Raw genomic sequence first — 15185 nt, forward strand, 5'->3', positions numbered from 1 at the left:
GGTGCCGTATCCGGGGGCATGGGCTGGTCGGTACGGTTCGGTTGTAGCTCGTGAGATCAAAACTCTTCGATGGCAGAATGGGCGAGTGTGTAGAGGTCTTTGACCGGATTAATAGTGTGGGCATACGAGATTATTACACATATATCGCTTCATCAACCCAAACTAGCATTGCAAAGGTAATACAGCACTTCCCGACAGCTTTTTTGACCAAGAAACACCCAACATGAGAAATACTTTACCGAAATCAGTCTCAATGATGCACCAAGTGCTCCCCCCAGAGTCCAAAACGTCAGTTGGCTGGAGCGACAAGGAAGCGCAACTCGGCAATGTATGGCCCATTCTCCATGACGACGTCGCCACGGTGCTCGATGAACTCGCTTGCTAGGTCGACCATGCCACAGACCTTCATCTTGTCAGGAACCTGGAAAGATTCTTCTTCCACGGCATCCCCCCTAATCTCGTCACCGCCTGTGCCAAAGGGTCCAAGCGTCCTCTTCGTGGTGGTGATGGTCAAGTCGAAGACGAGTTTTTTCCTGGTATCCTCAGCCAACAACCCCTTCTTCCATGTCGCCCCTGTGATCAGTTCGTCATCCTCTAGGAAGATCTTTTCCTCGGTACCGTCATAGCTGAACTTTCCGTACAACGCACCGTCGTAAGCCCCCGTCTCCGCCCAAAGCGAGTTCATAGCGAAACCATGGGATATGTCGAGCCGAATAATGTTTGTAGGCGCCGCCTTCTTCAACTCGAAAACAAAGTCGCTGAGGTCAGGATCTTGGCCTAGATACTTTTTTTGATAGATCCTGTCATAATCTCCCACCCTTTCCAGAGCTTCATCGGGAACTTTGTCGTATGCTGCGATCAACGACTGGGCGACGGCGTCGAACTCATTGCGAATGTCAAACGATGAGGCGGTCTCGGGGTCCTCTGCTTGCTTTGAAGCCTTGGCTGCAAGCTTGGAGATGCTGTCCGAAATGGCCTTCATGATGGTTGAATGTGCGCATGCGTTCAGTCGCAAGGGTGCCACATCGTGAATGGGTTTCGTAGAGTCCTCGTAGGTGAGGTCACCATCGAACAGCTCCATTCCAATCATGACAACAGTACAGTTTCCTTTGCCCTGGAAGAAATGGCCTAGCCGAGCCCATGGAAGAAGGCGTTTGTACAGAAAAGGAGATTCAGGTGTTCTCGCAAGGCGGAAGCAAGAACCGAGGCGCATCCGAGCATAGATGGGATAGCTACGGGGTTCCAGACACAGCGTGGCACTGATGTAGTAAAAGAGTGATGACGCTCCAGCAGACGCGTTGCCAAGTCCCACGAGCGAGCACAGGAAGAACCACTGTGCATGGGAGAGGAACTCGCCGACACTGTCAGGGCCATGGTACTCGAAACCTCCATCAAACACCATGTTGGTGAAGGCATCAGGCAAACCGAAAACTTGGTCCAAGGTTGTGCCTTGAGCAGCGGCGATGGCCGTTACCGCCTGAAAAAGCGTCTTTGCACTCTCTTCGCATGACTGGGAATCCTTCCTGTGTTGTTCATAGAACAGCTGAGCTTGTTTTGTCAAGCCGGTGTATCTTTGGCCACGCTCGAAGGGGCCCATTTTTGGGGGAGCCATGTCGCGATTTTGAGTACGCAATGGAGCGGTGCTGGATCGGTGTTGGCGGAATGAACAGTGGTCGGAGGCCGGCGCAATAAGAAACCCTTTTCTGAAATGAGAGTCTTTAAGTAGAAGTCGAAAAGAAAGTGGTCAAGTTAAACCGCAATGGAATGGCTCGACGGACACTCTTGTATTAAGCTTATTTTGGGGAAATCTGCCTTGACCAGCCGCCATTTGCGACCCGCTGCACGCTGTGATCCAGGCCCCTCGGGCTGAGAAGTTGGCGTATTACAGCGTGTATGATTGGTATGGTTATCGCCTAAAGCAGTTTTAGTGGTCATATTTCCCCAGTGGCTGCGGCCTCGTGAGGGTCTTCAGTTCAGCTCCCGGCACTATTGGGGCGCATTGCATTAGCATGAGGATAAGGAAAGCAATAGAACTTGTTCCAGATTACATTCCCTTGCACCAGGCTTTTCTTGGCAGCACGGGAGGGAACCAACTTTGACGTCGAGCATCTAGGTACACGGTTGCGATGGGTGGAAGAGTGTCTCATAGAGAAATACCCCGAGGTTGTTGAAAATAACCACGGGCGGTAGATCGCCAAGTTGCACTGTTTTCATATCTGGCGGGGTCCACAAGAACGAGATGCTCGATGTCTGGGGTGGATAATGCCGCTGAGAGGATGGACGTTTGTGTTGTATGCACACCTTGGAGATAGTTGAACCCCTGAAAATGTGTCGGAATGAACCACTCAAGCTGTGCCAAGTCGCAATAACTGGTGGTCTTGAATAGAGATGCTCCTGGCGAATATCGGAATATGCGAGTCGTGATGATGCCGAGGCCGGTTCCTCATCTGCGGGGCAGCTTGTCGGTGGACAACTTGACAAAGGCAAACCTATGTACGCAGAAGGCGCATCGCCCAATGTCGACATCCATCAATTGATGCCCCCTCTGAAGAGATTGCAAGTATAAATATCTCTCAAATCTCCTTAGATAGTGAAGAAAATATCTCAACTTGGATCTTTGGATCAAGAGCTGAGCCAACCTTCATTGCGGCCTCACATCCATCATCAGAAAGACCCGTTTGTTCTCGGTCAACCCAATCACTGTGAATCCGTTCGCTCCCTTCGTTCCTTCTTCACCCCCTTATCCTTCTCAGAAACTCCATTTCCCCGTCATCATGGCCACAGCTCGTCGCCCTGTTCACTTCAACTCCAAGGCCAAATCATGGACCTCCCCCACCCCCTCCTCGACGGACGTCATTGATCGCTTCCACCAGAGCCTCCCCGACTACCAACCAACACCACTGGTCAGTCTGGAGAGTGTCGCCAAGGAAATTGGCGTCGCTGCTGTTCACGTCAAGGATGAGACCAGTCGCTTCGGCCTGCCCGCCTTCAAGATCCTTGGCGCCTCTTGGGGCTCTTTCCGTTCAATCACACAGAAGCTGGGGCTGCCTCTTGACTCTGACATTGAGACTGTGAAGAAGGCTGCTAAATCGCATCAACTGGTGCTGTACGCTGCTACCGAGGGTAACCATGGGCGTGCAGTGGCGAGGATGGGTGCCATCTTTGGCATTGGGGCCGAGATCCATGTTCCCTTGACTGTGCATCCATCTACCGTCAAGCTCATTCAGTCGGAGGGTGCTACTGTAGTCATCAGCAAGGGAAGCTATGAAGATGCCATCTTGGAAGTTGAGGCGGCCTCTAAGCACGAGAAAGGTATCTTGGTCCAAGACCATGCCTTTGGTGACTACCAGGATATCCCTCAGGTCAGTTCTTCTCCTTAAATCAAGACATTAAAAATCTGACGCAGATACAGTGGATCGTTGATGGTTATCTCACCATGATGCGCGAGGTAGACTCCCAGCTCGGCTCCTCTACTGCCGATTTTGTCTTTGCCCCCGTTGGTGTCGGCTCCTTCGCTCAAGCCGTCACCTCCCACTTCAAGAGACAAGGGACTTCGACCTCTGTCGTTACTGTCGAGCCAGACACAGCGGCTTGTCTGTGGAAGAGCCTTGAGAGGGGAGAGTTCACAACGATCCCAACATCTGGCACCATCATGGCTGGCCTCAACTGCGGAGTCCCATCGACCATTGCTTGGGATCTGTTGAAAGATGGAGTAGATGCGAGTGTCACGGTTTCGGACTTTGAGTCGCATCAAGCCGCTCTCTATCTCCAATCGCAGGGTGTTGAGGCTGGACCATGTGGTGCTGCTTCGCTCGCTGCACTCCGCCGACTCACGCCCTCTGACAAGGAAACTCTTGGTCTTGACGAAAAGTCCGTCGTCGTTCTCTTTTGTACAGAGCGCAACAGGGACTACGACATTCCCCGCGACGTTTCTGGTGATGATCCCGTTACCCTCACTCAGACCCTTGTCCAGATCAACTCGGCAAGCCCAACGCTTGGCTCCGTACCTGGCCCTGGCGAGGTAGCCATCGCTCGCTATGTCACTGCTTGGTTGGAACACCGAGATCTGGAATCCCACTGGGTCGAGTACACCAAGGGTCGTCCGTCGGTTGTTGGTGTCGCGCGTGGTTCTGGCGGTGGCAAGAGTCTGATGTTGAACGGGCACATCGACACCGTTACTCTGATGGGGTACGAGGATGATCCTCTCAGCGGCAAGATTGTTGATGGAAAGCTTTATGGCCGTGGAGCGGCTGACATGAAGTCCGGCGTCGCAGCCGCAATGGTGGCTCTCGCCAACGCCAGGAAGCTCGGTCTTCGAGGCGATGTCATCTTCACCGGTGTTGCCGACGAAGAAGATGCCAGTATCGGGACTGAAGATGTTCTTCGTGCAGGCTGGCGGGCCGATGCTGCCATTGTGTCAGAGCCGACAGACCTCGCTATTCTTCATGCCCACAAGGGCTTTGTCGTGCTGGAGCTTACGGTCCACGGTCTTGCGGCACACGGCTCGAGGGCTGATCTCGGTATCGACGCTATTGTGAACGCTGGATACTTTTTAGCTGAGTTTGGAAGATACGCGAAACGGCTTCAAGAGGGTCCTGCTGATCCAACCTTGGGAACCGGCACGGTTCATGCTTCCATCATCAGCGGAGGTGAGGAGTCGTCTTCTTACCCTGCACGATGCACCATCACCATGGAACGTCGAACCGTCGATGGAGAAACACCGGAGACAGTGGAGCGAGAGATCCGAAAGGTCATGGCCAAGGTGGCTAGCGAGGTCCCCAGCTTCAAGGCTGACCTGAAGGTCACGTTCAGTCGTCCCGCTCATTCGACTCCGCTGGACCACCCTTTCACCAAGCTCGTGGCCGATATCGCAGGCAAGGCTATAGGAAAGGACGCTACTTTGGCTGGGGGTACATTCTGGACCGACTGTGCCCTTCTGTCTCAAGAAGGGATTGTGCCTTTGCTTTGGGGTCCGAAGGGCGAGGGTCTTCATGCTAAAGAGGAATGGGCGGATGTGGATTCGATAAAGAAGGTTACTGAGGGCTTGACGAATGTTGCTGCCGAGTTCTGCAAATAGTGTGGAAAATATGCATCCGTAGAAAATGTCAATACGGGAGTTCGCCCTGGCCGTTTGGCTGTCGTTATTACAGAACGATCAGTCGTCATGTTTGACCCTCTATCTCGGGTAATGTAACATGTAGTATCCGAGATGAATCGGCGGTGAGAACGAATCTGCATGTTCTTTTCTTTTTCTGTCGTCCATCTACATCTCATCTCGCTCTTGGTGGAGCATGGGATGATTCCCAAGATCGAAGTATCTGCATCTTACTACGCAGGATCGTGCATGAACTATTGGAGGCTCTTGTGAGACATGAACTTCATTTTCATCCCATCTTGAATGAAAGGAGAACCTCCGCAAAGAGCAGACATGGGGGAACGGAAATCCACGGGGAAAGCACAGCAACCCCATTCTCTACGCTCATTCAAGAATCTCCCCCAGTTTCAGGTGGACCTCTCTCGGATCGAGTAGAAGACGGAGAAGTGTCCACCTGTGGCGATTCAGCTGTCATCTTTCACGTTGCTCTGCCGGCGGCTCACCACATGGCCGCCGGGACGTTACCCACTCCCCAGACATGGGGGTTTCGATCAGTCATTCAAATCTAACTTGTTTCGCTACTGACATCCATGGCTATAGTCTCATTTCTTGGCATCGCCGGCTATCAGCGGGTGTTGTTGCAGCAGGGGTCCTCACCTCCCTGTCGGTGCCCACATCTGTCCCATGCACTCAACAATAAAAGGAAAGGATGCGCTTGGGCTGAGAATAACGCTTCAAATCTTGTACACTGGCTATCTATTCATATATACACTGCCACATCTTACAAATCCATCAAACAGCTCCGGAACCAGCAGAGGAGGGGGACTCAAACGCGTCCCTCGGCTCACTCGGTGCAAGAGAACGGAGTCCGGAAAGCACCAATCTTGTAATGGTGTTGCTATCCCAAGGGTCAGTTTTGAAATCAAACAAGGTAAAATCAGGTTTTGAGACACTTACGATATCCTTGATGGTGGCGTACGTTCCTCCGACGAGGACGAGAAGACCGAAGAGGAAGGCCAGCACGCAGCAGATGGCATGGAGGATATTCTCTCGGTCGTACCACTTGCCCTTGAGGAGAAGCTTGTACCACATGATAGGCGGGAAGTACAGAATAAAGCCAGACACGAACAGGGCGGAAATGAGCGAGAGGAGATCCGAGAAGAAGGGGATGGCCTCGCCGAGAACCCAGGAGAGAGCCGTGATGGCGGCCAGGACGGCAATCCAGGTGATCCAGCCCTTGGGGGTGTTGATGAATCGGATGATCGAGTTCTTGTAAAGTCGGATATGAACATAACGAGCAGTAACCGTGTTGCCGATGGCGCCAGACACAAAGATGACGGGGAGCGCAACGCCAAAGGCCACCTTGGGCATGACACCGTCGAGCGAGAGAAGAGCCGGGCTCTGGACATCAGCTCCGATAAAGGTGTAGATGAGAACGCCTGTAACGGTGTAGATGACCATCTCAACGATTCCCAGAACCCAGACTGACTTCATGTAGTCTGACGGGGTGTGCATCTCAGACTGGAATGGAGTCATGAACATGGAGAAACTGTAGGCGAAAATCATGTTGCAGATGGCTACCATGGCGTCCTTGAAGGTGCAGCCCTCGGCTGGCCACGCTGACCAGTTGACGGCAGCCAGACCACCAGGGGCGTTGGAGGATTGAACGCCTGAGGCGATGACGGCGATGAGGATGGCGGACATAACAGAGACAATGTCGATGTAGCCCAGAATGGCGGCTTCAGTAAATGAGGGTGGGATGGCCAACACAAACAGGAGAATCGCAGTGACGATTCCAAAGACAACGCCGCATGTTCCCTTGTCGCTGAGAACATTGAGAGCGATTGTGCCCGTGAGAACGTAGGAAGAAGTCATGAGAATCAGCTGCAGCACGTACATGCCGCCGAAAAGCTCTTCTCCGAAGCGGCCCATCAGGAGGCCACCAATGTCGCCATAGTGGCCAATCTGAGGAAAAACCACCTTGACCTTGCCAATGATGTAACCAGTGTAGATGGCAATGAGACCCAGCGTAACGCAGCAGAAGGTTCCTGCTACAACACCGAGAGTCGCAAAGGCACCGGGGAGACTGAAAAGACCAAGGCCAATGGCCTCGACCATGAGGATGACGGTCAGACGCTTCCATCCTAGACGGTGGAAGTGCGCCTCTCCCTCGGCGATCTTTTGCTTTTCAAAGTCGGTGATGGTGCCGGGGGCTTGGTCGTAGGAGTCGTTGATCTGGGCAATCTTGTCATCGTCAAGCCCGTGGTTCTTTTCCGTGGCTGAAGGCGCCAGCGGTTGCTGAGATATCATCATATTGTTTGCGGTGTCCATGTTGAAGGAATGGATGCAGTGGGAGGTGTGATTCTGGGGAAAGTCTGGAGAGAAACGAAGCGAGCTGCTTGAACTCCACGATTTTCAAAAGAAGACACCGGGGAAGCGACTAGACGCGACCCTTTTTAACAGAATCATTTTGGCCCAAGCTCTCATCGGTCGCAATGGAGACGATCCCCACGTTGGTGAGAAGGGTGAGGCACCCCATAAGGAGCCCCGTGTTGTTGTACGTAAAAATCTGGTGATGGGCATTGAAACCTCCGCAAGGCCCATCCGTGCTGGAGTCGTCGGCCCGTAAGCCTCGAATCACCGACGGGCGTCCGAGAAGCTATTAGCAAACGATTGACGAAGTTTGTGGAGTGCCCTGGGCTCGCCCGTTGCGATGGCACTCCGGGGACTCCGGGGGCGGGCGCGATTCGAATCGTCCTCCATATCCGCCCCGTCAGCTGCTGATTGCGTGGTATTTACGTACTTTCCGATGCACGCCATTTAGCAGGTTTTCCCCAGGTGAAAGATGAGGAGTTGAATGCGCCGAAAAACATAGGGGAGGCTGAAATTTATGTGGTGCCCTGTGTCTGGTAGGCCTACTGCATGGCGCCCCTTTCGGAGAGCCTCAAAAAGCCGCACATCAGGACGCTTTCCGACGCTAACGACGGCTCTTGGTAACGACGATGTCTGATAGGGCATAGCGCTCCCGGCCTTGGAATTGCTGATCGTCACAGCGACTGGCCGGCGGTGGCCGGCGGCGTATCCACTTGTCGGGGTCAAGGTCGTGTCAACTAGACAACTATCCCGTCGCCGGCGGTCCCAAGTGGAGATGCGAGTCGAGTCGCGCCTCAGGGATGGCGAGGCTCGCCACAGGTTGGTACCAGCGCGACGCCGACCTTGCTAATGTCATGGAGTAATGGGAGACGCGACAAGATAGGTAAGCCGGTCACCTCTTGGCTCAGCCACGTCTGCTGTTTCATCAAGGCTTGTATTGGTTTGAACCAACCGGCCCACGTCATCTATCCCTTTTGAACGATTAGAAGCTGTTTGATAGGCTAGGCAATACATGTTGCGACCCGGTTGGTGACGGCTCAAGAACTAAATCATGCGCTTGGTCAGGGATCTTGAATCAAGCCCGGACCTTGAAAGTCTCAGGCATTCGATGTCTTGGAACGCATTCATAAACTTGAATACAATGAACCAACATCAAGTCACTTCTGTAATTCAGTATGTACGAAAACCTTGACAATGCTAAACAATTTGTTGTGCTCCATCTGTAAAAGAATTCGGCCCTTTCGGTTCCATTGAGCTTTCAGCGATAAAGCATTGACTTGACAAATGTCATAACCTAAACTATTACTCCATCAAAATAAACGTGATTGGAGTATGGGGCAGTCAGCACGGCTACAACCAAGCGAGCGTTGGCCAAAAGCCAAGACAAATCTTGTTTGTAAAGGCATTCAAGAGCCGAAAATACTTGAGTTTGTCAAAAGTTGTACATTTTGGCTCTTTCTTCTCGTCCCGGTCTCTTGCCGTTAGATTGTTGGTGGCCTTCATGAGATCACGCATTTGGACCTCGGTATTTATTCTCGTAAAGAAAGACCATGTGATGCAATCTACAACTCGGACACCTGAGAGCACACTCACTGTCAGCTGCAGAGAATACCCGGTACTCGGCATGTTGTTCTGGAATTTCGATGCAGTAACCCTATAACAAATCTGGCAGGGCTCAATCTCTCTTTACCCTACTCCATTTGTTAAGAGCCTAGATCCCTGCGCCCAACTATCCTATCGGATCGAACCATTTGTACAAAAGTCGTTCGACCTGAACTTGGATGAAGTCGTCTGAGAGACTTTTAGGGCTGGTCTGGTGGCGGAAGCCAGCGGCTTCTAGAACCGCTCGGCTCGGCAGTGACAGAAGGTCTTCCCGCATACAGAAGGTCTCTTTGGGGGCGACCATCCCACTCTTTGAAAGATCTTGTTTTTAACGACTCTGTTGGGGGCACCAAAGGCGTGGCTGTTTCATGGTTCTGTGGCTGCCCAAACCGGGTGACAATGACGCCCAAAGGCAAGGTGTCTAAAATAGCTCAGTGAGCTCCTCTTCTTTTGTCGAATACGGCTATTACCAACTCTTCAAACCTTTGGATTTGAAGCTTATCAAGTCTATATGATTGGTCGCTAAGCGCAATACTACCGCCTATTGCATTTCAGCGCAAACTGTACAAAAATGCATCGTCGAGCTTGGCCTGAAACCCAATGGCATGATAGAATGCACCGCAACAAGTCAAAATGGATCATGAGCCTGAAGAGTTTGTAAAAGAACAAATAATGAGTATTTAAACTCGAAGTGATGGTTGATGAGTTGAAGTTGGTGGTTGTACATGACAAGAGCCTTCACGTAAGGTTTTGGTGACTAACCACCTAGGTCTATCCACGACATGTTGACGCGTCACATCCAATCAAAGGCTTACTACGAGATAAGGAACTTGTGATATTTATTAAACAAGAACGTCTAGGCCCACACGGCAACTCATGTTCACCCAAAAGGGGCCTTTGACTTTTTCTCAAGGACCGGCCGAGAGTGGTCTGTCCAGCAGGAACTCTGGTCTCACTAGCTACTGATTGATGAACACACCACGAAAACCTTACATCTGCTCGAGGTTTTAACAAAAAGTGCAGCTGATTGCGCATCTTCAGCAAATATTGGCTCAGATTCCCTCAAGAGAGCGTCTGCGCCCACCATGGTCTCCAAGCTGTCTGGTGATCAAATGCCTCAGACACACGTAGTAAAAATAGAGAAGAAGAAAAACCAGGCAGTTTATAGACAATTTGGGCATTTGAAATTCGTCATATGTTATACTCTATCTCGAATGCCGCCTCTGTTCCAGCACCGCGTATCAATGTTGTTGACCAGCCCTCTCGTCACTGCCCCTCTTTCACATAAACACCGCCCCTTGCCGCCCATTCTGTCGTACCTCTCAATTCCTACCATCCTTGCTCGGATGCAGGATTTTCCGGGCAGCATAAAAATTGGCTTCTCTAATGCTGACAGGCCAATCGCCCTTGAAGATTGCTGGATGCATCTTCAACTTAGTTGTCTTGGACAGGAGATTTTTTGGGATATCGTCCTCATCGGGGTGAAGCCCATAGTAAGGATCATCATCCAAAAAGTCCAGCGGCTTTCCAAAAGCCTGCCTGGCAATGTATCCCACGATAAGACCCACGCCCTCTTCGTCGTCTGGCCCGAAAGACAACACCTTGCCCTTCTTGGCAGACTTGGAACGCGCTTCCTTCCACCACTGCTCAATGTTTTTGTTGTCCTTTGCTGCTCTCTTGGACTGCAAAACACTTAGGACGGCTGCTTTGGATGCTTCGGAAAGAGCTTTCTGGTCGTCCCTTGCGTTCTCTTCCGCTAGTATTCTCCCAAACTTTTTCGTGGCAGCAGATCTTGCTTCCGAAGGGAGGTTGATAATAGCCAGTAAAGCTTCAGGGTCTTGCTTTAAGCATGGTTCTAAGGCCATTGGAAATATTTTATTGTCCAATGCAAGCCTGTTGAAGCGATTCAGTGCTTGTCGGTACTGCTCTGGCATGAGGATGGCGTCGGCCTTCTCGACGTGTATGGATGAGGTCGGATCGCTCGTGTCGCAAGTGTCCGCGCCCCCGTCGACCGTGGAGGCCAGTGCCATGTTTTCGAAACACTGAATGGAAGCAAAGCCTTTTGAGTACAAGTCGTAAAGCTCCAAGCCAGCTTCGAACCGGTTGCCCCATTGGGACTCTTCGGGGGTCAAGGGCGGCTTCATGTCTGGGGCTTTGATCTGTATGTATCTGATAGGGCGGCTTGTGACGGAGCCGAACAAGGATATGAAGGCGAGGAGCTGCAAGCCATACTGGAGTTTCTTCATGGTTTTCGAGCGTTGAAACTCAGGACTGAAGGCGAGATGAATGGATACTGGGGGAAAGAATGCTTCTGCTGGACTCAGACTGGGCCTGATTCGAGGTGATGATGGTTGCTGGGATCATGGGTGCAGATGCTCTTAAATGCTGCTGCTGCTGCTGCTGAGCAAGGACTGAATGATAAATGAAATAACTCCGCCACAAATTACAAACATGACTGTAGGTTGAAAAAGGCTCTGTCCGCAAGGCAAACTGGAGGCAGACGTTAGGCGCCCAGCAAGTCTGACGTAGGTGGGGGTTGTTCCATGTTTCATGTCACCAAAACTGAGTCCGTGGTTGGCCGGGTTAGCTGTCGCATATCGAGAGACCAAGTATCGTAGCTTCTCATAAACCAGAGGGTCATTATGGCTCCTTTTTGCGTCGAGAGAGGAATTGACATTTCTGAGACTAAGGGGTGAAAGTGGCAGCTCAATGCACATACTTCCTAAACCTCAACTCTCGGTCTCTAGAACGCTCCTCTCTTACGGCCGTGGGGAACCGGCAGGAGTTCCGGGAAGGGTGTACACACTTTTCTGGTTTCCTCAGCTAAACAGCCTCATTTTCCCGGCCTGTGACCCGTTAACAGCTGGGCTGTGTTAGCGATACCTCTTTGCCTGACACTTCCTCATATTGAATCTCAAGCTTGCTACGGCCTCGATATTTCGGAAACAGGACATCATATGAGCATATGATAGGGCTTTTTCTATGTCTAATGTTCGCCGCAAGCGGGTGTCCAGTAGTCATGTCAAGTTTGATTCAGTGTAATGATGACAGCTCCAGGCCTATCCCATACTGATCGTCGTCATCTGTAGTCACCCATCTGCGGGGACTCCCAACTATCCAAAAACCCCTTTGTACATGCTGCCGCCGTTGCTGCCGCGTACCGTTGAAACACCTTTGTCTTGCGGCTGTCTGCGTAGTCACATGCTCCCTTAATCACCAGGCAGGGAAAGGTCTCCCATACTGCCGCACCCTCCATCTCAAAAGCGATGGTCTTTTCTCTTTTCGCAATGTCATCTCTCTGTTCTGCTGACTTCATCACTGTGTCCCCCGACGCGATAAGACCAAAGTGTATCGCGGGCTTTGGTGTGGCGACTGAGCCCTGGCCTGGACGGCGGTGAGATACAATCTCATCCTGAAGCCGCCCCCTCTCATGTGATGTCTTGTCGGTATAACGTAAGGACTCTCGCCCGGTGGGGTTGCTTTTCTCCGAAACAGGGTACTTGGCCCGCAACTTAGGTTCTTTGCCAAGCTCATTTAGATAGTGAGACATCTTGGCTTGCAACGCTTTCATGCCACGGAGGCCTTTCAACTTGTTAAGAGTCGACCGGATCTCTGGGTTTGGCCTTCCCAGCGACTCAAGAAGAGTGTCTTTTCGCTCGAAGCGCTCTGGGAGCTGCCGGCCAAAGTCGTACTGAACGACCCCATCACTCAAGATCACGTCGCCCAGGTTGATCTTCTTGGCCGTACCGGGAATGACAGGTACCGCCCCACAGATGCCAACGAGGATGGCGAGCTTGATGTTTGGAAAACTCATACGACAAGAGGCAGCGACGCTGGCAGCAGCAGACTTGCCCATCCCTGACATGTAGGCCAGAACTACATTGTGCCGGCCCATGACACCAGTGGAATAGACATTCGGGTCCCCCGGGGCTTTGCCGTAGAACGACTTCTGGTCTTCCCAATGGTGGTCGAAGAGGGCTTCGATTGCATCAGCCTCCAAAGTTAGGGCGCAGATTATGGCTGTCTCGAAGCCCCAACGATTGGCAGGGCGTATCCATGATACGTCTGGCCTGGCTTCGTTTTCGACACACTTGTTTGTTGGTATAGGTAGCTGGATAGTGCTTGTCGCTAAGCTAGCCTCATCAGATACAGATACCGGGGCATGCTGCTTCAGAGACAGATAGTCTACCTGAGCATTAGTTCTTCGGAATGACCGACTTAACCATTCGAGACGAGAGACAACTCTCTGATGAAGCAGGGTTCTCCGAGAGACACGACAGTCACCGGTGTCCTGTTTCCCATCCTTGCCTGTCAAACCGTCGAACTTGAGGCATTCCTCGATAGCGTCCGTGAAAATGTACTTGTGAGCAAAGTTGTCCCATGTGGCCGATTTGAGTTCTTCAAGGTACTTAGAGGCCACAGAATTGGTATAGTTGAGCTGCAGGACGTGTTTATCAAACGAACGACCTCGGAACGGCTTGCCTAGTCCAATTTCGAGAAGCAGGAGGGCTAGGCATTGAATGCGAGGGCATCTGTGTATGAGAGAATTCGACATGATGAACTCAGAGGCGTCATAGGCACACTCAACTGCCTCTGGATGAAAAGATATATACGTTTTTAAGGGTAGCCGTTCTGAGTTGTCCAGGAGATCGGGCTCAGGCATGAGCCAGATGGTTTGGCTTGTCCATGCGCGATGCATGAGCTGCGACTCGTAGTACTGCCAAAAGGCGAGAGCCACGGAGTGGGCGAGAGAAAACCTCTCTTTGACGCTGAGCTCGTACTGATCCAGAACATCCGCTAAAGAGATTCCCATACCTGGGGATGCCCGGTGTTTGAGGGCATCAGCGCTCATCCGGAAGAAGGCTCCATCCTGCAACTTGAGGGAGATCCGACAGCCATCATCACTCTCAAAGATTTGACAGAAGCCCTTGAGGCGTGCGGGAGAGGGCTGAGTCGTTGGTATCTTGTCATTAGTGAAGGCTACTTTTCGTCCAGTCGCTCTGATGATGCGTTCAGTCCAGAACTGCGACTTGTAATCTATGCCAGACTTACAATGGTATCTGGATGCAGAGATCTTGCCACCATCCGTTTTGGTTAGATGACGCGATGACATCAAAGTGGACCAAGTCGTCCTCGTCAACCTTTGAGTCTACCAAGAACAGTCTTGCTGGATGCCATGAATCTGGCATGCCGCTACTGCGGGATAAATGACAAGAGTCGCAGCGTGTATACTCACAAAGGGTCGAGAACAACGCCTTGTGAGAGCGAGAATGGTCGTCCGGCTCCACCATCTTTGCTATCTGTTCCGTCTCTTCACTCTGGAGTGTAGTAAGTATTTTGTCGCATATTTTGGTCAGTCCTTCCTGGATAAAGGGTGGTTCTGCCAGATATTTCAACATGCTCTTGCACAGAGATTCTTTGCGGGTCTCATCATTGACAAACTCTGCGAGCCTCTCAAAGGTCCAGTTCTTGTTCTGTTGGAGGTTCACCAGTCCAGAAGGCGGCCACTTGGTAGCGTGTCTTAGTAGCTGCCGTCTCTCGAAGCGCGTATGATCAGAAGGGACTTACAAAACACACCTCCCGGAGAATGTTCAGAAGGTCTCGTGCCTGATCCTGGATCTCTGGGTCGGATCCGGCTTCTGGCGTTTTCTCCAGTTGAATGGCAATGAGGGAAAGTTTGGTTTCAATCTTCAAGCAGGCCGCACATAGTTGGCCTTGCTCCTTGCGAAGGGCTCGCCGAAAGGAGTGCGGGCATCTCGGAATGTTCCGTACAACCTCACCCATGCCCCAGCAGCAAGTTTCAAGGGAGTCGACCACGTAATGATCGTCCATTATGGAGACTGGCAGGTTTGTTGCATCTGGTGAGATTCCCCGCTCGACAGCCTGGTCAGTGAGGCTCTTTAGCTGTCCCAGCCTGCAGTAGGCTTGGCGTGACCATTCAGCATGATTGGCCATATTGCTATCTTTGATCCAATCATATGTACATCTCGTAAGCAACTCGTTATTTCATGTGTTGGTACCGTGGGATTTCCTGGCTTCCTTCGTTCCCCTCAATTCCTCGTCTGCTCTGTTGTCATCCTCCTAGTCCACCGTTTTTCTTTGCACGTCTGGCCCT

General features: G+C 51.7%; 4 protein-coding genes across 4 annotated transcripts; 1 reads left to right on the forward strand and 3 right to left on the reverse strand.

Annotated features, from left to right (window-relative positions):
• Positions 1–289: 289 nt before the first annotated feature.
• Positions 290–1597, reverse strand: MRS44_002338 (uncharacterized protein; the record flags this gene model as incomplete). The annotated part of the gene is made up of 1 exon (XM_046284841.2): positions 290–1597. The coding sequence occupies one exon, from the start codon at positions 1595–1597 to the stop codon at positions 290–292; it is 1308 nt and encodes a 435-aa protein (XP_046126914.2).
• A 1177-nt stretch (positions 1598–2774) lies between these two features.
• Positions 2775–5077, forward strand: MRS44_002339 (uncharacterized protein; the record flags this gene model as incomplete). Its single annotated transcript, XM_065622779.1, has 2 exons — positions 2775–3362; positions 3407–5077. The coding sequence occupies 2 exons, from the start codon at positions 2775–2777 to the stop codon at positions 5075–5077; spliced, it is 2259 nt and encodes a 752-aa protein (XP_065478851.1).
• An 810-nt stretch (positions 5078–5887) lies between these two features.
• On the reverse strand, positions 5888–7426 carry MRS44_002340 (uncharacterized protein; the record flags this gene model as incomplete). The annotated part of the gene is made up of 1 exon (XM_065622780.1): positions 5888–7426. One exon carries the CDS (start codon positions 7424–7426, stop codon positions 5888–5890), a length of 1539 nt encoding a protein of 512 aa, XP_065478852.1.
• Positions 7427–10392: 2966 nt separating this feature from the next.
• On the reverse strand, positions 10393–15025 carry MRS44_002341 (uncharacterized protein; the record flags this gene model as incomplete). Its single annotated transcript, XM_065622781.1, has 6 exons — positions 10393–11424; positions 11596–11755; positions 12232–14070; positions 14123–14219; positions 14307–14598; positions 14648–15025. 6 exons carry the CDS (start codon positions 15023–15025, stop codon positions 10393–10395), a joined length of 3798 nt encoding a protein of 1265 aa, XP_065478853.1.
• Positions 15026–15185: the final 160 nt, after the last annotated feature.

Source organism: Fusarium solani, assembly GCF_023522795.1.
Source record: "Fusarium solani strain SB1 chromosome Unknown bctg00000001, whole genome shotgun sequence".
Lineage (NCBI taxonomy): Eukaryota > Fungi > Ascomycota > Sordariomycetes > Hypocreales > Nectriaceae > Fusarium > Fusarium solani.